The sequence below is a fragment of the Equus asinus genome, chromosome 25 (genome assembly GCF_041296235.1).
Source record: "Equus asinus isolate D_3611 breed Donkey chromosome 25, EquAss-T2T_v2, whole genome shotgun sequence".
NCBI classification, from domain to species: domain Eukaryota; kingdom Metazoa; phylum Chordata; class Mammalia; order Perissodactyla; family Equidae; genus Equus; species Equus asinus.
Window position 1 is genome coordinate 16,221,270 of NC_091814.1, and position 20,812 is coordinate 16,242,081.

At 56.7% G+C, this 20,812-nt stretch overlaps 2 protein-coding genes and 1 long non-coding RNA gene across 12 annotated transcripts in view; 1 reads left to right on the top strand and 2 right to left on the bottom strand.

Annotated features, from left to right (window-relative positions):
* GATAD2B (GATA zinc finger domain containing 2B) overlaps positions 1-1,007 on the bottom strand; it is an 85,259-nt gene extending 84,252 nt beyond the window's left edge. The window contains exon 1 of one of the 3 annotated variants that reach the window (XM_044757855.2): positions 733-1,007. The gene's annotated coding sequence lies outside the window, so the exon portion shown is untranslated. The remainder of the gene's footprint in view (positions 1-732) is intronic. The other 2 variants (XM_070497359.1, XM_070497358.1) reach the window with 2 other exon arrangements.
* LOC123280584 (uncharacterized) lies at positions 44-9,802 on the top strand. Of its 3 annotated transcripts, none has more exons than XR_006519579.2 (6): positions 44-128; positions 1,087-1,151; positions 4,374-4,519; positions 4,652-4,857; positions 7,285-7,349; positions 9,666-9,802. It is a non-coding gene; the product is annotated as an uncharacterized lncRNA (long non-coding RNA). The 3 variants fall into 3 exon arrangements; XR_006519580.2 differs by lacking the exon at positions 44-128 and adding an exon at positions 310-347; XR_006519572.2 differs by lacking the exon at positions 44-128 and adding an exon at positions 545-815.
* Positions 5,259-20,386, bottom strand: DENND4B (DENN domain containing 4B). 6 transcript variants are annotated; one of them, XM_070497335.1, is made up of 28 exons: positions 20,273-20,386; positions 17,561-17,900; positions 16,692-16,944; positions 16,378-16,447; positions 16,009-16,178; positions 15,692-15,936; positions 15,238-15,304; positions 15,083-15,141; positions 14,773-14,917; positions 14,311-14,486; positions 13,867-13,967; positions 13,265-13,480; positions 12,586-12,731; positions 12,088-12,227; positions 11,869-11,995; positions 11,257-11,463; positions 10,783-10,911; positions 9,767-9,965; positions 9,347-9,514; positions 8,696-9,084; positions 8,410-8,532; positions 8,042-8,211; positions 7,818-7,959; positions 7,358-7,594; positions 6,714-6,831; positions 6,458-6,623; positions 6,305-6,369; positions 5,259-6,203 (listed from the first exon to the last, which is right to left on the bottom strand). In XM_070497335.1, the coding sequence occupies exons 2-28, from the start codon at positions 17,875-17,877 to the stop codon at positions 6,058-6,060; spliced, it is 4,491 nt and encodes a 1,496-aa protein (XP_070353436.1). In that variant the 5' UTR covers positions 17,878-17,900; positions 20,273-20,386; the 3' UTR covers positions 5,259-6,057. The 6 variants fall into 6 exon arrangements, with proteins under 6 accessions (XP_070353436.1, XP_070353435.1, XP_070353438.1 ...); XM_070497334.1 differs by lacking the exon at positions 20,273-20,386 and adding an exon at positions 19,760-20,092; XM_070497337.1 differs by lacking the exon at positions 20,273-20,386 and adding an exon at positions 19,764-20,005.
* Between the last annotated feature and the right edge of the window lie 426 nt (positions 20,387-20,812).

The following is a 20,812-nucleotide window of genomic DNA, read 5'->3' on the forward strand; positions in this document are numbered from 1 at the left end:
TGTGTCCCAGAAGCCCAGCTGCGGAAAGGGGTGGTTGAGCCGCTAGAGAAGATAAGTACCCACACGAGCTGAGACAATTCCCTGCTCCTGCGGGAGGGCGAGGGAACGGTGGACGACGAAATAAAGGGGTAAGGTTCTGCGCTCCTGAGCCCTTTACCTAAATAAGGGTAATTATCCCATGCTTCCTTCACCCGCAAGGATCCCCCATTTGTCCCAACCGCCGGCAAACACGAGATTGAGAGCAGGGAGCGGCCCCCGCACCCTCAGGGCACCACCGGGGGTGGAGAGAGTTAAAAGGGGGGGCCGCGCTAGAGAGGAAAGGAGGGGAGCATGGCGGGCATGAGGCAGTGAGTGAAGGCGGGGATGGCGGGGGAAACGGGGCGCGAGGGAGGGGAGAAAGAGTAAAAGGAGAAGAAATGAAGGGACACGAGCTGGGGGCGCGCGAGGCCGAAGTGAAAGACCCGGGCGCGCGCGCGGAGCGGTGGGAAGGGATGAGGTGAAGGGGGAGCGCGAGGCGGGGGCGCGCGGTGCCGGGGTGGGGGGAGGGGGACGCAAGGCGGGGGCGCGCGGGCGGGCGTCGGCTCGCGGGCGCTTCCCCTCCCCCCCGCCCCTCCACCTTTCCCTTCCCCCACCTCCGCCACCACCGCCTCCTCCCAGCCTCCCTCCCTTCCTCGCTCCTCACCGCCCCCGGGCGGGCGGGCGGCCAGGCTGGCCTAGGCCAAAGCTCCTCACCTGGCGGTGGCGGTGAAACTCCCGGCTAGCTCGCCTCCTCAGGCGGCGGCGGAGGCGTCGAAAAAGGAAGAGGCGACGGCACAGTGGGTTCCGGACCCCGCTGACGGGACCGGGGGCGGGGGTGGGGGAGGGGGGGTGGGCCGGACCGGGGCGGGCGGGCGGAGCAGACACTGCGGTACAGACGGGGGCAGCGGCGGCGGCGGCGGCTGCACCGGCGGCGGCGGCACCACACAAACAAGGACGCTGATTGGGCAGCTGCCAAGCGACTCGGCTCCGCCTTCCCCACACGCCACGACGCCCATTGGGCGACCTAAGCCGGCCTCCCCGCCCTCTTTTTCTCCGCTCTGCCAATAGGAGACGGGATGCCGGAACTACACCCCACCCTTGAAGAGTGAGTGGCTGGAGAAGTGATGATTGGCGTAAGTAAGACCCAATCTTAAACGGAAGAGGGGGATGGTCTAGCGGGGGCGCGTTAATGGGTACCTCGGCCAGTCCCAGACACATCCGGGTCTTCAGCAGCCCATTAAGTGTCGGGGGTCAAAAAATCGCTTCGGGCTGCAACTTTACCTTAGAGACGTTTTGGTCCCCAGGCAGCCGCCGTACCCCAGTATCCCCAAACCGGGATTCCCCCTTGGCCCGCTCTCATTCTTCTAATTCTAAAGATGGAGACTGGCGAGCTGCGTTGGGCTCTGCGTTGGGTGGTGTTTCATCGCGACAGAATCCAAGAATTTCCCGATAGAAGTCGCTTTAGGCTCTTGGGCCTTGCTGTCTCTTTGGGGCGTGGTCTGTCTCCGTCTGCCAAAGGCCTTGAGCTTCCTGGTCTCCATCGAACCTCAGCGCGGTCCTGTCGTGACCAAACCACGACAGCAGAGAAAAAGGCAGCGAGCCACATTGCTGAGCAGTTACGGTGTGCAGAGCCCTCGCAGCTCCTTCTCTCGGGATCTCCTGGGACGGTCAGGTTCACATGGAGGGAAACAGCCTCACACCCCATCCGACCGCACCTAATCAACTCCAGGCCCAACTCCTCTTGCTTCCCCTGAAGCAGTTAAACCCACCTAAATTCTGTTAGCATTTTTCGAACACTTACCACAAGTATTGTTCCTGAGCACCCTGAGGATAGGGACCAAGTATCGCAGAGTCAAGTGTGTTGAGAGAATAGTAACAGCTAACGTTTTAGGAATGAGACTGTGTGCGAGGCAGTGTGCTACACGTGTATTATCTTATCCCCGTGAGCTATAAATAGATTATCTTTTTCCTCATAACTCTGTGGGGTAGATACTGTTATCCCCACTTACAGATGAGGAATATAAGTTACAGATCAAATGACTTACCCGAAGTTACACATGATAAGTGGCAGAGCTGAAATTTTAACCCAGTTAGATCAAGAAGCAGGCTCAGAGAGGTTAAGTAACTTGCAATGGTCAGACAGCTAATTAGTGACTGAGCAGTGGTTTGAACCCAGAAATAATTAGTTCCAGAAGCCCTAGAATGTGTTTTTCAAATTACTTGGAAGTCATGCTGGGCAATGGAAATGAAGCTAATGAAGGACATGACTACAGAAAGACACAGGTAGACAACACACACACATGCACACGCACAGAGGCATGCCCCAGTTCTTTAAGTGGGCTAAAAATGTTGTTTCATTCTAGTATAGTGTCCAGGTAAAGAACATGGTCTCTGGAGTCATACTATCTGGGTTTGGATCTTGGTTCTACCTCTTACCAGTTGTGTGATGTGAGTGCAAGTTACTTACCCTCTGTTCTCTGCTCCCTAGTTTCCTATCTATAAAATGGGAATGATTGATGAGTACATAGCTTATAGGGTATTGTGAGGATTATAAAATAGTACATTTAAAATGTTTGGGGGCTGGCCCCATGGCCGAATGGTTAAGTTCACACACTCCACTTCGGTGGCCCAGGGTTTCACCAGTTCGAATCCTAGGAGCGGACATGGCACCACTCATCAGGCCATGCTGGGGCGCATCCCACATGCCACAATTAGAAGGACTCTCAAGTAAAATATATACAACTATGTACTGAGGGGCTTTGGGGAGAAAAAGGAAAAATAAAATCTTTAAAAAATAAAATGCTCAGGACAGTGTCAAGGATATAGCAAGTACTCAATAAACATGAAAATAGTGACTACTATGAGAGTTTTCCTCACTTTTCCAACAATTTCACCCTTAGTTCTAAATTCAGTTTCTATTGGTATTCTACCTATAGCACTTGTCTTGTACTGCACTGAAAATTATTTCTCTACAACCCTCTTTTTTCTTTTCTTTTTTTTTTTTTTTTGCTGAGGAAGATTTGCCCTGAGTTATCATCTGTGCCAGTATTCTTCTACTTTGTATGTGGGATGCCTGGCTGGTGAGCAGTGTAGGTCCTCACCCCGGATATGATCCCACCAACCCTGGGCTGCCGAAGCAGAGTGCACCAAACTTAACTACTATGCCATGGGGCTGGCCCCTATTCCCTTCATTTTAATGTTTTCACTGACTTAGTTATTTAACACACATAATAGAGGATCCATCATGATATCAGGCACTCTTCTGTGTGCTGGGATATAGCAAGATGAGACAAAGTCATCGCCCACATGGAAGGGACAGTCCTCTTTCCCTAACCTGCTGCTTTGTCCATTATCAGTCCAATGTGTTCTCTGCCATCTAAAGGGCCCTTCTTCAAGGGCTGCAAGGAGACACGAGAAACACGGTGGTGGAAGACACCAAGCTGAGGAAGACACTAGTGAGGCCTGAGAAAATGCCTTTCAGTGAAATGAAACCAGGCTGTGGAGGGGGACTTTCAATCTGGAGCGATCAAGCTCCACAGAAGGCAAGTGGGTGAGGCCACTGTTGTAGTGGACATGACCTTTGCCCCATGCAGGCTCTACCTGTGTGTTTGTTTTCTTTGTGAAGCTAACATTTGTTGAGTGTGCTTAGCACTTTATATGGTTTATATAATTAATCTTTAAACAACCTCTCCTATTTGCAGATGAGGAAAAACTGAGGCACAGCAGTTAAGCAACTTGTTTGATGTAATAAAATTAGTAAGTGGCAGAGACAACATTTAATTAAAATTTGTCATACTCGAGCCTATACACTCTAAAGTCTGGGAAGAGAAATTGGGCCAGGTAGTTTGGGCATATCCTTCCCCTTATACAGCGACCTGGGCTGCAGGACAGAGAGATGTCAGATGCCATGGTGAGTACTTTGCCTTTGGAATTCCCAGATGTTCTTGTGGTTAAAGAATTCTGTAGTTCTACTCATCTGACCGTAGGCCTCTAGAAGGAAGCCCCAAAATAGAAGCATAAACTGGCAGGCAGAATCCATTATCATTATTGTGAACCAAGGGGCACTCTAGACCAAGAAGTTGTATTAAGATAAGGACTGAGCCCTAAAATTCTCTAATTTCAGATGGTTCAGCACATTGCTGGGCACGCTACACTCAACAGAAACTTATGATTTCAGGAAGGCAGTTGCTCCCTTGCACAAGGTCCTTGCAGATGATACAGGGCGAAGTTGATTCTGGGGAGGAAGGTTTGATCAGAACCTGGGGTGACATGAGGGTTCCCTTCTGAAGAAGACACCTCCTAGTCCCTAGCAAAAGAGATGGCATTTCCTAAGCCCCTGCTTCCCTCCTGTGCAGCTCCTTTAGAACATTGGAAAAGCATCCCACCATGCTTGAGACAGGATGGGAAAGGGTCCTCTGGCTGAAGGTCCCAGAATTCAGAAGTAGTACTTCTCTCTTCATCCACTGATCTCTACCCCCAGGAATTTGCACTAAAGGCTCATGTAAGTTATTTCCTCCATTGTCACTCCTGCCTTCCTTCCCCAAGGCATTTCTGTTTTGTTGGCTAATTCCCTTTGGTAATTGGTTTTGCAGCTCTGTTAGGAGTTGTTTCCTGTGTTTATTTCATTATCCAGGAAAGAAAGGGAGAACTACCAGTGGGCCAGAGGGACTAGAAAAATGATGCTCCCTCCCTGATGCCCACATGCAGCGAGGCCTTAATCCTTGTCCCTATCTTCCTGGCGCTATCCCCAGGCTGAGACCGTGGTTGGAAGAGTATTGCCTGCAGTTAGAGCAACTAAGAAGGCCTAGGACGACTGCCAGGGCTCCCAGGATGCATGAGGTCTGCCGACACCAGCTACTAGGGAGAGGGTATCATCCGCGTGGAGGTACTGGAGAAGTTGGGAGGGGGCAGCTTGGGGAGAGGAAAGAAGGCAGAGATGAGCTCAGGGCCTCCAGAGAATGGAGTCTTTGTGTGGGGTACAGATGAGGGACAAGGGGGTGATTGTGCTGGAGGGCCGGAAGTGCCACACAGACTGGCACCACCATAGCCAGCACCGGATTCACCCTTCTCCTGCTTCGAGAACTCCCTGTGCCAAGGGACCGGTACCAGACCTGGTTAGGGAAAGCAGGGTTTGCCTGAAGGCTGCAAGGGATGGGAAGGTGGAAAGGAGGATGTGCAGCCAGGGGAAAAAGAGAGGTATCCCCACCATCAACCCAGACCCAGGGAACAGGAGGCAGGAGGAAAAAGACAGAAGCAGCTTTTACTATATTTACATCCAACAAAACTTCACAAGGAACAATCCTTATTGCACAGTCAGGGCCCTGGGTGAGTGAGGCATTCCCCAAGGTGGAGCGGACAAAAAGGGTTAGGACTAGAGGGGGCGCCAGTTCTTCCTAATGGGAACTTGGGACTCCTCTAGCTTCCACTTCCTGACTTTCAAGGAGCTACAAACCACAGGACCATGGTGCCCCATTTCCCTTCTCTTTCTCACCGTCCATAAGAACCTCATAAGCAAGGGGGCTGTGGCTCCAGAATAAATAACTTAAAATAAAATACAAACACTAAGGTAGAAAGGCATGGAGAGCCTTGGGCTTCTTCAGCAATTCCAGGGAAGAGGGACCATTATTGGTGGGGAATGACATCCCTCCCTCCCATTCAGGGCAAAGGCTCAGTAGCTCTGTATCTTTCTAGTTGTTTTTTAAAACAAAAACTTATAAAATGACCAGGGCAGTGCAGATCTGTGGGTGCCCTGGAGGGGAGTTCCCGATATAGGATGGGGAGGAACAGAGCTGTGCCAGCTCCCCCCAGGCCTCCTCCAACATCAGTGTGAGCATATTGAGCAGGTTGGAGATAGGGGAATTGCGACTTTTGGTAACAGTGGGTCCCTCTTCCTGCTGCCCCCACTTGGAGCCTATGGCTGGGCATGCTTCCTAGCCTGTTCCCAACTACTCTATGAAAGGAACAGGGTAGCAGGTTATCTGTAGAATCCTTTCTCCCTCACCTCCCCACTCCAGGCTGGAGAGGGAAGCTTAAGGGTCCCTAGCATTCCAGAGGTGCTCCAAAACATTTTCGGCAATCAATGGCCTTTGGAGTGGGCATCTGTGCCCGCCGCTGCCTCAGCTCCTCCTTGCCCATGCTGCTGGCCAGCTTGTTAAAGGCAGACTTGTACTTCTTGTCGAAGGCCACTAGGGAAGAGGGTGGAGGTAGGTCAATATTACTAGGATTCCCACCTCCCACACCTGGCCCCAGATCCATGCACTCCTCAGCCCCCTGCCTGCTCCCTCACCTATGTCCATGTGGTCCTTGCCCATAGCAGCCATTGTCAGGAATAAGATCTCACGGTAGATGCCCCTGGAGTGCAGGCAGAAGGCTATGAGTGAGAGAAAGGAGGTGCAGAGCCCAGGGCAGGCCAGGGACCTCCCAGATGGGAGCATCATACCTCTGTAGGTGCAGGCCTGTGGGAGGAGGCCCTAGAGTTTCCAGCAGGAGCCCTACAGCCTTGTGCACCTCATTGAGACCAACATGGCGCAGCACCGACTCCAGCAACGCCAGGCTAAGGGAGGCAGGTACTGGGCCTGGCCATACTACCCGCTGGGGGATCTGGCCTGGATGAAAGAAAGCAAGGTAGTCAGGATTATTGAGCCCTCTGGGCGTGGGACCCACCCCCTCCACCCTAAGCCAAATACCAGACTCACTGTGGACTCTCCAGAGCACATACAGAGGTGGGCAGCTATTGGGGTCGGGGGTCAGGACATCCCACAGCAGCCGCACCTGCACAGAGGCTGGATCAGGTGTTAGCCAAGGAGATGGGGCCTGCAGGGAGCCAAGATAAAGGAGACAGTCGGGCTCACAGAATGGGAGGCAGAGGACAGGAAATGGATAGGCGATGTTCCAAGAGACAGAGGGACATTACAGGACACAGCCAAAGAGAAGACGGAAAGGAACTCTCATCCCCTACGAGAATGCAAGCTCTCTGAAAACAAGGACTTTGTTTTGTAATCTGCTACATCCCTAGTGCCTAAAACTGTGCTTGCAACCTAAAAGGTTTTCAATAAGGATTGGTGGAATGAACAGACGAAGATGAACGAGTCACTGTCTAGGCACATCAGTGTCCCAGGCTCTATAAGAGGTGCCTAATGACAGCCCTGTGAGGTGGGTGCTGATGCAATTTGACAGATGAGAAAACTGAGGCTCAGAGTAGTGAAATGAAAGGGCCAGGAGTCAAACTAGGTACAAGCGACTCTAAAGCCTGTGCTCTTTCTACAGAGGACTGAAAGACACAGAGCCAGGAGATGAGGATGGAAGCACACAGGAAGCAGGATCACATGGAGGTACTGACCTGGGGGGGTGGGGGCCCATCACAGGAGGCCAGCACCAGGCATGGCAGAATACTGGGCAGTTGCAGTCGCTGGAAATACCACAGAAGGTTCCAGAAGATAATGGGGTGGGTAGCAGGCAGCTCAGGCAATGCCAGCACCTCGCTGCCCTCGTTCTCTATCAGCGACTCCAACTCCTTACGCAGCACCAGGGGGCTCAGGTATGCCCATGCCCCACCCTCGACCCGCTGGGAGGCACCCTGTCACGCAAAAAGGGGGAGGGCAGTGGAGGGCATGTACCATGGCCCCATCGCCAGAGCCACACTTCCCAATTGAGCCACCAGATCCACCAGCTTCTGTGATGCCCCTTGCCCTCAGTGTGCATCTCTCCCCAGTACCTCAGGTCACACCACAGGACAACACACACATACACACACACACACACACACACACACACACACATCCATTCCTCGAGCCCCTTACCCCCATGTGCCCATTGCAGAGCTGGGGCTCATCCAGGGCAAGGCAGAGCCTGCGGTTACTGAGCACAGGTCCTGGGCCCCCAGGGACAGGTGCGTCTTTGTTGCCTCCGCCATCCGCAGGGGCAGGCTTGGGGCTGGGGGCACTACAGAGGGATAGCAGGAGGGGTCAGCTCTTGGAACTCCATCTCTCTTTCCCACCCACAGCACTTGCCCTGCTTTGGGCACCTGGGTCGGAAATCAAGGGTCTGGACACTGAGCAGGGGCACAAAGGGGCAGGCGCAGAAGGGGCAGGTTGTGTTGAGGTTGGAGTCATCAGGTGCCCAGCCAGCCATGATCTCCTCATCGTACACGAGCGAATCACAGGCGCGGCACAAGGAGCAACTAGACAGCAGAATCTGCAGGCAAAAAGACCCCAGGAAGCAGACCCTGCTTGGCCTCCAGGCTCAGGAGCCCATGCTCCTTCCCCAGCCCCTCCCACCTCCAAATCCCAGCCCTGCCTCCTTCCACCTCCTCCCCAGCCCCTGCCTTTGACATAATGGGTGTGGTATATGTGTGTGTTGGAGCACATCGGGGAGGGGAGGAGTTATCCTCACTTCCAGGGAAGGTGGCTGGAAGGATCCAGGGGTGTCACTGAGGCGCTCTGAGGAATGGCGAAGGCTCAGGCTGCTGACGGAAGATTCTGAGAGGTCCCACTCACTGCCCAGAGAGGCTGAGCTCTGCCATCACATGAGAAAACATGGTCAGCCAACCCCATACTCCTGGTCACCCAGGATGCTGACTTCAGCTACCTCGCAGGGCCCTCTCTGGACGCTCCTAGATAGCAGCCTCTCCCCAGGCCTCCTGGTGCTAAAATGTCTGGACCCTCCCCTCGTTGGCTACCTCAGAGGCAGTGGATCCAGGGCGCTCCCGGGGGCGCAGAAGGCTGTCCATGGGGCTGCGGCGGGCTGGGGGAGGCAGGTCAGGGGGCAGCTCAGGTGGGGGAATGCGAGAGGTCGGGGAGCGGCGGGAAGGAGTGAGCAGCTGTTGGAGGCGGGCACCCAGCCCTCGTCGGGGGGTGCTGGCCTCATCCTGATGCCCACTAGCCTTGGGTACCCGGCCACTTAGCCCTTCCAGGGCTTCACTGGACTGAGTACTCAGAGCTGAGCCAGAGTCCCCTGGGCTTCCTCCAGGTGCTGGCTCCTCCCCGGTCAGGCTCAAGTCTGAAAGGCTTCCATCGTGCCAGGGCACAGGTGATCCTCGGGGTTTCAATACCCCCAAGGCCTCTATCACTGCAGGGCAGAAAATGATCAGGGAAGATTGAGGAAGCCCCTCCTCCAGAAATTGAATAAATACAATTCCTGGCTGCACAAATTCTGGCACCACACCCCCCACCATGATGGCATTCTGGGCAAGGTTCTCTCAGAGTCTACAGTACCCACCACAGAGGGCCACCCCTCCATCCTGGCTCTAGTCTTCCTGGCTCTCTGTCACTGGCAAGTGGTTAGGAAAGCTGACTGGGGGTGGTAGGAGGGGTCAGACAAGGGCACTTACTGTGGGCTACGCCAGCCTCCACAGTGGGCTGTGCCCCTTGGGCACTGCCCAGGCTGCCACTCTTCACCAGGCGCCCTGAGGGTGAGGCTGGGTCCCGCAGGCTTCGCCCAGCCCAAGTAGTCTGGCGATGAAGGGGGCGGGTTGGGGAGGGGCGCTCCAGAGAGGGCTCTGGAAAAGACAGGGAGGGGTTTGAAAGGCAGCCAGCTAGAAACCCAGCCCCCTTCCAAAACACAGCTCCTTGCATGGACCTGGGTTCGTAGGGTTCCTCCTGGAGAACATCTCTTTTGTTATCAGCCAAGTGTACTTTATCCATTCCCAGAACACCCAATGCCAACCACCAGGCCAGCCCCAGCTCTCCATGCCTCTCCCTGCCTGCGCCTGGCTACTCCATCCCAAGCCATGTCACCAGTCCCTACCCACCTGTCTGGGAGCTGCCTGTCTTTTGTTGTGCTGCTGCCTGCTGCTTCTGCTGCTGCTGCTGCTGCTGCTGCTGCCGCTGCTTCCGCCGTTCTCTCAAGGGCTGGCGGAACTGAGCAGCCCCCAGGACGACGTTCCGGAGCTTGGCCCAGCGCAGGCGCCCACCCGGTGTACCAGACGGCCACTTGCTTTCCAGCACAGCCTGCCAAGCACAATGCCCACCAAGATGGCCTACTTCCACACCCTGACCCCAGCCTGATGCCCACTGCCTGTCCAGGAGCCCCAAGGACCACCGTCCCCTCCAGACATCATGCCTAGGACTGTCCCATCAGTGGCTTGTCTTCTGAACAAGAGCCCAGAAGAAGCAGCCACCTTGCAGGGGGCCTAGAGGAAGTCAGAAGCAGTGGAGACAATTTGTATCCAGACTTTGGTACTTATAAACTATATGGCTTTGAAGAAATCATTTCATTTTTTTGGTCCTAAGATTCCTCATCTAAAAAACAGTAGGCAATGTAGTATCCTGGTTAATGGCCTGAGTTCAGGAGACATCGATATGCCTGTGCTCACGTCCTAACTCCCTGACTTGCTCACTGTAGGACTATGGACAACTTACTAACTCTGCAACCTCATTGCCTCATCTGTAAGGTGGGGACCATCATCATTCCACCTCAAGGGGCTGTGGTGAAGAGGCAGTGATTTAAAATGTGTAAGATATTTGGAACAGTGCCTGGCATATTAGCTGACACTGTTAGCTATTATTGGGAGGCAGTGGTACTTGCCTAGCCTCCTTGTCAGGGCTGTTATGGGTGGGAATCAAAGCAACCAAGGATGAGAAAACCCTCTGTAGATGCTAGGGCACTACAGGAGCACATGGACAACAATGGTTACAGGACCTAGTTGGGTGGAACAGACCCAGACTCCAGGGAGAGGGGAGAGCAGCAGGTATCAGGGAGCAGCATCCTCCCCATACACACACCTGGCACAGGCTTCCATCCCACCCTTAACCCCAGATGAGGTACCTTGTTGTAGTAGCCGTAGGTGATGGTGTTGGGCACAATGCCTGCTCGCAGCATCTCTAGCATGACCTGAACAGACAGCACTGGCTGCCCATAGTGTGAGCAGAGCTGCATCAGCACCCGGTAACACACCTGGGCCAGGAGAGGCACAGGATCAGAGGGGACTCACTCCCAACCAAATCCTCAAGTCTCAGCAAGCCCCCTCTTCCAGCTTCCCCAAGTCTCTCAGAACTCACTGGCCCCTAGCAGCTCCTGGGGCTGCCTCAGAGCCACCCACCCTTCCTGCTGACCCCGCCAGCTTGCAGTCTCCACTGCTATACCCTGAGCATGCTCCTTCACTCAGTGAACGTGATGGAGCAGCTTCCCAGCTCAGGCTGTGGCCCTGCTCCCCATCTGCTTTCCCTGGTCTCCAGCAGGTTTCCCTCTCACAGCCCCCAGGGCTGCACAGGCCCCCTGAGACCGGGCGTCAAGGCCCACCTCATCGGGCAGCACCACCTTGCGGCTCTCCATCTGGCGCAGCACTTGGTAGGCCGTGTGCAGTGCCCGCACCCGGGAGGGTGCCGAGCGCACGTAAGCAGGCAGACACAGGAACCACAGCCCGTAGCAGTGCCCCAGAAGGCACCGGGCCCACAGCTCAGGCACAGCTGCTGACTTCTGCGCCATCCGTTGTGCGACCTTCATCTCCTAAGTGGGGCAGGGGACACATCTGGGTGAATATGATGCCAGGGCAGGGCAGGTCTTAAAATGGTGTGGGAGAAGCAGCACCCTCCCTAAGGAAGGGTCTGTGCTCTGAGGAGGCGGGAGGGATGCTACACTCACAGACGGCAGCCTTGGAGCCCTGGGCAGACGCCTAGCCCCTGAGCATGGGCAGATGCGCTGGAAGAGGCAGCAAGCCCCTGGATCCCCAGAGTGCTCAGAGGAGGAAGATGATGATAATGACAATAGCTAATGTTTTATGTGCCAGGCGTATTTAAACCTCCTAACAACCTTATGGGAGAGGTACTATCATACCCACTTTACAGATGAAGAAACTGAAGCAGCAGCCCTCAGCCTGAGCCAGATGCTCTGTGGGTCCCACCTGCTGGTTACCTGTTTGGTACGGCGTGGGGCAGGACTGCTGGGGGCACTACGGGAGGGGCCCGGCACAGGCAGAGCCCCAGGCTGCTCTTGAGGAGACTCAAACAGCTCAGCCTGTAGCTCTGGGAACCCATCATAGCTGGAGGGGTAGAAAGAGGCAACATTAGGATCAGTCAGCACTAAGCCAGCCTATGGGGCCTTGGGACAAGTGAGGGGACAAGAGGCTCTCACCAGTACTGGAGAGTGGGTTCACTGCCCTCTGGCACTGGAGGCTCCTCAGGAGGTGTGATAAACACAGTGAGCTCACTTCCCGACAGCTCCTCCAGCTCCACTAGGGGGGTCGGTTCAGGCTTCTCCTGCTCTGGGTGGACCTGGAGCAAGATGGAAGAGAGTGAACATCAAGACAATGAGCATGGAGCAGGGCCTGGGTGTCCAGAAGATGGCATCTCCCTGGACTGTGCATCCACAGGGAGGGAGTGAGCGGGCCCTGACGCCACCAGGGCCCTAGAGATCTAACTGAGGAGTAGAGTTAGGATTAGAAAGATGGTATGTATATGAAGCCAGTCACGTGTGGCTGCCCAGGCTGTGTACTGTATAATTCCATGGGCGCCATCCCCATCACAGATGAGATATAAGTTAGTCGTGTTTATAGTGGCCCTAGCATAACAGAGACAGCCAGGAAGAGAGCAGAGGGCAATGGGCATGAAAAGAAGGGACAATGCCCAATACCTTGTCAACACAAGAGTCAAAGAATTCAAGGGCAGCATGCCGAGCAGAGCCAAAAGAGCATTCCTCGATGAACTGCGAGAACATCTGTGTGCGTAGCAGCTGAGAGTACAGCTTATGGCTGGAGCGTTCCCGGGACTTGAGGAAGCCTGCGGGAGATGAGAACGGGGCAGGGGAGAAAGGTGACCGGGTTTCCTACCACATCTTCCTGAACCCCCTTCTTGGCTCTCTGCTCACTTGGCATCCAAGGCCATCAAAGCCATCATCTCTTTGGCCCCTCTGGCACAACTACCCCACAAGCCAAGCCCACCAGCTCAGCTCCCCTGACACCATGGCCCCATGCAATTCTTCCTTTTTGTCTGTCTGCACCCACTGCCTCTGACTGGGGTTCTCTAAGGGCAGGAGAGCTCTACCCTGGGGGCAGCTCACCAGAGGCATCACCGTGCCCGCCCCAAGCCCAGGGCTCCCAGAGGGCAGCGCCACGGCAGGTTCACCTTCATACCCTCACTCCCTCCAAGCCCAGAAGACTGCATGGCTCAAAGCTGGTGCCATGTAAACATTTGCTGAGCAAAGGAACAAACCACTGAGTAGTTCCCAGTCACCCCCCGGCTTCTCAATGGAGGCGGGCCCCTGGCCACCCCTCCTGTAACACCCTTCCCAAGCAGAGACAGGCCCTCTTTACCCTGCAAGAAGAACAGGTTGTCAACATCACGAGCCCCCTCCGAGGGGGCCTGGGTGAGCGGGAGCAGGAAGTCCCGGTAGCCCTTGAGCAGACAGGCCATGAAGCGGAGGAAGGCTCCCTGGACCTCACGCTCCAGCCGGGCCCGGCGGCCGCACACTGCCTCGTAGTCTGTCAGCAGGAATTCCAGGGATGCCTCCTCCTCGGGTCCAGTATACGCTGCGGACCAGGGCAGCCTGAGAGTCAGGCCGGCACCAGCAGAGCCTGCTCAACCCTGCTCTTTACACAGATGTCTCCACCACTACCTCACCACCTCCAGCTTCTAACACAGCTTCCACCAATACTGACTAAACAATTACCCTGAGGTAGCGGTTTCAAGCCTCCTCAATGACAAGCCTGACCTTCCCAACCTATTTAGGAATATTAATATTGTATGCCCCTCCCTCCTGCTTAAACTGGAATTTAAATTCCCCTCATTTCCGCCAAATGAAATCCTAACTCCTCTGACCTCCTCGAGTAAGGGCTAGCTCTCCACAGGCCTCCCCAAACTGGAGGTTTAAAGTCAACGACAGTTTCCAGCCTCCCACCCCACCCAGGCTTCTCACTCTGATCCAGCTGCTGATATAGGTTTGTCAGTGTAGCCAGCAGAACTTTGTAGGGTCTGCGGGGCAGAGTCCGAGGGGAGAGGGGCTTCTTTTCCTCAGTCCTGTGAGATAAGCAGGAGAAAAAAAGGGCAATGGGGTTCCTCACCAGCCTCCCCTACTTTTTTTTTTGTGAGGAAGATTGGCCCTGAGCTAACATCTGTGCCCATTTTCCTCTATTTTGTTTGTGGGATGCCACCACAGCATGGCTTGATGAGCAGTATGTAGGTCCGCACCCGGGATCTGAAATGGCGAACCCCGGGCCGCCAAAGCAGAGTGCGTGAACTTAACCACTATGCCACCAGGCTAGCCCCCTGCCTCCCCGACTCATGGCCTGAGGCTCCTTTTGAGGAGGTAGCACTCCACACACCAGCCCTCTGGTGCCCCCCTCCTCAAAGCCCCTCTTACTGGAAGAGTGTGTTGGTATCAAGATCAACACAGATGACATCAGCAGGAGGGTCATGCAGATCGAAGTAGCTGGAGTGAATACCCACAATGAAGGGCACGGGGGCGCTCAGCACATCTGCCAGCACCAGTGGGCACAGTGGAATGTAGGGGCACTGCCAGTGCAGCGGGAAGATCATCTGAAGCACCGGGGAGAGAACCAGTGAGCAGGGGGTTGGGGCAGCAGTGGGGGGCACAGGAGAGAGAAGAGGCATTGGCCTTGGGGGGGAGTGCCTGTTGAGAGAAGCTGTTGGAGGTAGGCCCCAAAGAAGAGCCCCCAGTGGAAGCTGTATTGTCTCTCTAGGCTGTGCCCAAGAAGGCTAAGGAACACTCCCCAAGGAAGGAAAAGTAAGAAGAGTCGAGGCTGGGATGGGGGCACCGGAAAGAACATTCTGGGGAGGGCGGGCTGGGAAGGGTGGCACTCACAGAGACGAGGGCCTCGCAGACACTGGTGAGCAGGTCCGGCCGCAGCGAGTGGACTAGCAGTTTGTGCTCTGTGAGCACAGCCAGCAGCAGCGTGATAGCCAGCTCAGGGCCCAGGCTCTGCAGCAGCTGCAGGAAGCTGGCACCACTGTGGGCAATGCCAAGGTGGGGGAAGGGTCACCAGGAGACCCCTCCCTAGTCACTGGGCACAGACACCACCCAGGCCCAGCCTGAACAGGCTCAACAGCTGTGTCCACCTGCCTCACACCTACCATGTCTTGGTCAGCAAAGCCCCCCCAACCTGGACACATACCTGAGGGGCAAGGGTGAGGACACAGGCTGGCAAAGGAGCAGGTTGTCATACGGGGACATCTGAGAGGCAGAAGAGCCATGGGTCAGGATGAAAAAGGCTATCCCCTGCCGACTCCCCTCCTCCCATCCAGCCCCACCCTAAGCCTCAGCTCTCACCTGCACCAGGATGCGGGGTCTCTGTGGGGAAGGGAAGGGGACGTTGTGAATGAAGTGGGAGATGTGCCTGGGGGACAGAGGGATACGGGTCAGAGGCAGCCTCCCCAATCTACCCCACCGCCACACCTGTCTACAAGAACCTTCTTCCCTCTGAACTCCACCTCCGGACCTGTGTCAGTCGACAGAGACTCCATTATATATAGAATTTGTGCAAATCAGAAAAGAGATCCCGTCTGGGCATGCGCAGCCCCCTGACAGGACTTAGCTAGCAAGTGAGGACTGGATTTCAGGCCCCACTTATCCCCTGAGGCGGTGGCGTTTTTGCAGTGGACACGCTGCACAACTGCACACTACAGCCCACCTCATGCCCCGGCTCCAGCCTAATCTCCTCCATCTCTCCTGGCCTCCCAATCCCCTCATAAGCCCTTCCCAGCGTCAGGGGAGCCGTGCTCACGCTTCCAAGGGTAGGCGGTGGGGGCCTGAGACGGAGTAGCGGTAGAGGAAGGTGAGGAAAGCGCGGAAGGCAGGGAAGGCAGGCCAGCGGGACAGCACGGCGATGGCGCGGCGGCTGCGCACGGCCCGGCCCCCCAGCGCGCGGCCGCGCTCCACCGCGCTCAGCAGGCCCAGCGCCCGCGCCTGCCGCTCCGACAGCCTGGCCCGCGGGAACGCCTCGTAGAACTGCAGGGCGGCGCCGTACACCTGGCAGGGGGCAGACGCCGGTCAGGCGGGCTCTGCATAGCCGGCACCCCTGACCACGCTCCACACACCCACCTTATCACCAGCTGCGCCCGTGAGCACAAAGGTGGAGAAGACGGGTACGGGGTACTTGGTCTGGGCGGGCCAGCACTCGACAGTGGCCCCCATGGGCAGGCAGAAGACCGGCACGGACTCCGGCAGCGGGAACGCCTCATTGTCCTCCTCTGGGTAGCGGCCCAGCAGTTCTGCACCCCCAGCAGAGTGAGGGGTACCCAAAAGGAGGAGGGTCCATCAGACTCCAGGGGAAGACTCAGGGGATCCCAGAGAAGGGCCAAGGGGCAAAGGGGATATGAGTTCTGGGGACACCGCAAGTGCCAGTCAAGCGGCATCAGGGCAGAGGGACATAGAAGATCAAAGGGTTGGAGAGACAAAGGGGCTACTCACCTGCCTCATACACCAGAGTGTTGGCCTTGGCCAGGCCCACCTTGTAGCACAGGTACACCGCTGGGCCCCACTGCCCAAGAAATGGCAAGAGACAAGAAGATACACAGCTAACAAAGGTTTCTTGGGTCCATTTTCTCCACCACCCTTAAGAGGTCTTTTGTCTTTAGAACTCCCACTAATCCTGATCCCCTGAGACCAGAGGCATCCCTCTCGGCCCACCCTTGCCATTAGAGGCCTGGTCCTTCATGCCCAGTGTCCACACCCTCACACCAAGACGGTGCAGGCCTCAGCTCTTGGCCCAGGGCCCCACTCACCATGCCAGGGTTGAGGTTGCGGGGCAATCGGCAGTACGTGTGAGGGGTGCCCTCGCCCTTGCTGGGCAGCACCAGGCAGAGGTCAGTAATGCCCAGGGCATGCAGCCCTGCCCCTTCTGCTGCCCGCCGGTAAGTGAGGTAGGTGCGGGGGTGCCCAGGTCCTGGAGGGGCCAGGTTGGCTGAGTGGCTGTAGGGTGTCGTGTCTAGCACTTGGAAGCCAGGCTTGGGACGTTCCTTCCCCTCATACAACACCCTTGGTACAGAGAGCAGAGACATATCAAGAGGTCAGGAGAGAGCAGAAAGGCCCCAGTCCTGCCAGATCTGCCTACTTAGTCCTACCTACCTGCCTTGCACCCTTAGCCTCATCAAACCCCAACACCAGGGCCCACTTCTTCGGTGAACTCTGCCATCTAGCATCCTGTGCCCCTCTTCTGCCCTTGGCTCTACTTCTTGATCAGTAACAACCCCTCAAGCCTTCCCTGGCTCTCATACTCATTAATAAACGCTAAGAATAAAAGCTACCATTTATTGACTCTGTGCTAAGTCCCTTATACAGATGATTTCACTTAATCTTCTCATCCACCCTATGAGGAGGTATTATTTTCCCCATTTTGCAGATGAGGAAGCAGGCCCAGAGGGGTTCAATAACCTGCCCAAGATCACATAGCCAGCAAGTAGTGGCACTAGTACACCAACCCAAATCCATGTAAGGACTAAGTACATACAACCTAGGCCCTTCTTCCTGGCCTCTAGCCCACTCTCTTCCCATTCCCATTGCCCATCCCTAATCCCATCCCTCTACCTCTCCCTGCCTTACCCCAGAGTCCCTCCCAGCCTCCCCCGGTGCCAGCATGGGTAGGGGCACACACCCCAGCTCAACGAGGGGGGGTTTGTCACGGCCCCTGCGGTAGCAGATGACAGGTTGAGTTCCTCCCAGAAGCCCAGCACTGAGTTCCAAGGGGTGGCCCCCAGCAGAAGCCTGGATGCATGTGTAGCCCTGGGGCACCTCCTCGCCCAGTGCCCTAGCGATGACTGCCACATCTGTGATGGGCTCAGCTGGCCGGGGAGGGCGCAGGGGCCCACTGGGTTCAGGGACCCACGTTTCCTCAGGGATAGGTGCTCCATTCCCTGCAAGCCCAGCTATCACGAAGTAATCCACGAGCCGGGGGGGCCGCTCCTCCGCCATGGCCCCCCCCTCACTCACTGCATCTGGAATGGTCAAGTTTGGGAGAGATGAAGCAAGGAAAGCTGGGGTTGCCATGGCAACCAGGGTTTACCACCCCCCCCTTCCTAGTCTTTCCAAGGAAAGGCAGGATCGGTGGTCAGCCAATCCTGAATTCTCCCGCCTGTGACATCACCAGGACCTCACAGCCCACCCCAGCTCCTTAAAGAGACCAAGACCCTTCCTCTCCCCGAAGAACCCAAACTCCGCCACACACAGCTAACTTGGACTCTGACATCATATTGTTCCTATATTCCTGTTAAAGGCCCACCCCTCCTCACTCCCTACACATACAGAGTTATAACAGAGATCACAATTTTTATGTAAAGGCCTGCAATGACATCATTCATTCCGGCCATGACATCATGCCAACCTTACAGTCTTTTTAAGGATTTGACCTTCCTACTCTAGTTATGACATCCTAAGAACCTCATGAGCCAGCTAATGTTCTTAAAGAGCGCACCTTGAGGTTTTCGTGAGGTTCCCATAGGTCTCCGAGAAAGCCCACAAAGCCCAAGCTTTAGTGTCTTTTCACCAGACTCAAGTGTCCTTTCTCCTAACCTAACTCCACTAACCTGACAAAAACCCACTGCCCTCCCACCTCCGGGGTCCTTACATATCCCCAGTTAGGTCTATCCCCAGTTATGTCCAAAGCACTTGTGGGAGACAGTCCCGGCCATCCCCATGCCCTCCTCTGCGGAGCCCAGAGATGGAAACAGGCCCACAACGGGCCTTCAGTAACTGTTCTCACCTGCCTCCATGGCCCAACCCCAGAGAGTAGGAGCCCCAAGTGTCCTGGGGAGCCCCAGGGTGCAGAAGCTGGGAAAGAGCTTGGTGGGTGGCTTGCAGCAGAGGACCAGAGGCGTGAGGGGTGCTTCAGAGGGGAAGGGAGGTGACTTCCTGAAACAGTGGAGGGGAAGCTGCAGCTCAGCGGAAGTCAGCCTGTGGGTGTGTGGTGGTGGTGGTGGTGGTGGGGTTCTGTTGAGGGGTGCCAACACAGCATCATACCAAGTCTGAACTTCAGACTGAGGGACCTTGAGCAAGGCAGAGGAGGCTCAGACTGGGTCCAGGACGTACAGTCCAACAGGGAAGAGGGAGCAATGGAATCTCATGGAACCAGGCTGGCCCTCTTCCTAACCGGAGTCTCTGGCCACACACACACACACACTCACACCCTAACTCCAGCTAAATTTAGCCTCCCCATCTAGGAGGTGAAGCCAGGAGTCAGCGTCAGCCTCCTGATTTAGCTCTGGGGTACAGCCCCGGCCCTCATATACTGCAGGCAAATGGGAGCCCTATGCCCCAGGCAGCAGGCAGGAGCTATTAGGTGGGGCGAGTGGATGGCTCTCATCCGCAGAATCTGAGCATCCGGGCCTCCCCTCGCCAAGCCAGGGAAGAGTTCTGCAGAAGGCAGCCCTTTCTCCCTGGGGAAGGCAAGGGGCACTGGCGCCACTCCGGGTCCCTACGCCCACAAGCCGGGCGACGGGAAGTTAGGGTTGGGGCAGAGGGCGAGCCGAGCGGGAGGAGGCTGAGGAAGGAGCAGGAGGGCAGAGGAGCGGGCGCGCTGGTGGCCGGGGACGTGACGGCAGCAGCGCCGGCCGCCGCGTGACCCGAGCCAGAGGGAGGGGTGCTGGGGCTCCAGACCCGCGGGAGCCAGAGGGGTGCAGGGTGCCGGGCACCGCTAGCTAACTCCGGGCTCTGCCCTCCCCTCCACTTTCACTTCCCCAGGAGAGAGGAACCGGAACCAGATGTGCTGCGCCGGAGAACAGCTGGGGGATATCCCCCGCCCCGACGGCGCTCCCTCCCTTCCTTCCCCGCCCGCCGCCCCGCCCGGTCCAGCCCCTACCTGCCTGCCCCTCGGCTCCCCGGCCGGCCGGCCCGCTGGCGGGTGGCTCGAGGGCGGGCTGGCTGGCCGGCGGGCAGCGGGGCTACCCGGCCCCGGACATGGCGCACCCGACTTGGGCGCCGTTCCCGCCGGGGCGGCGAGTGAAGGAAGAAGAGGCGGCCGAGGGCGCCGGGGCGCGGGACGCCGTGGAGGGAGATCCGGGCGATCCCAGCGTCCCCGCCGCGCTGCGCCACGCGGGGACTGTGCTGCCGGCGCCGCTAGCTCGGGCCGCGCGTCCTCCCGGCTCCTGCCGCGCTGGGGGCCCAGTGCTCCTCCGCGCGCCCCGCTTTCTCCGCTCCCCCCCACCCCCCCCTCCGGGGCCGCGGGCGCCGCCGCTCCCCCCACCCCCCCTCCCTGGCCGGCGGCCGTGACCCTGGCAGCGCCTGCCCAACGCCCAGCCGCCTGCAGCGCGACCCCTGGCGGCTGGGAGGGCCCCTTGCACCTAGGGAGCTTCCCACCGCTCAGGACACTCACGCTAGGCAGCCCAGTAAGTCCAGGGCGGGCTCCCGTCCCGCCCTCCGTCCTAGTGAGATGTGGCAGGCATGCCTGAGTGAAGGCCCTGAAGACCTAGGCTGCAGAGACCCAGGTGACTCCCCCGACTTCCAGGTTTAGGCCACACTACATTCCCCTACGGCCTAAGCCAGAAGCTCTCAGTTCTCTTTTCTGAAAATGACAAGAGCTTTGGAAAGAGGAAGAGAGGCCAGGGCTGTAGGGTGTGGAAGAGTACTAGAGGTGGGGGTAACTGAGGAGGGGCACTACTTTTCTGACTATGCTAGGTGGGGAAGAGAGAAGAGGGCAGACTCAAATGGTCAGAGGGCTAGCAACCCAAGTCAGAAAGAGGAAACCTCTTCAGAACATGGTTAGCACTCAAGCATCTGTTGAATGAATGAGTAGAGAAGAGTGGGAAGGGTGAAGCGAATTCATGCATACTGAAAAGGCAGGAATGAAACCTAGGAGCATGCACCCAGGGGCTAGCCAGGTACCACCTAACTTCTAGGTCCTCTGGCTTGAAGG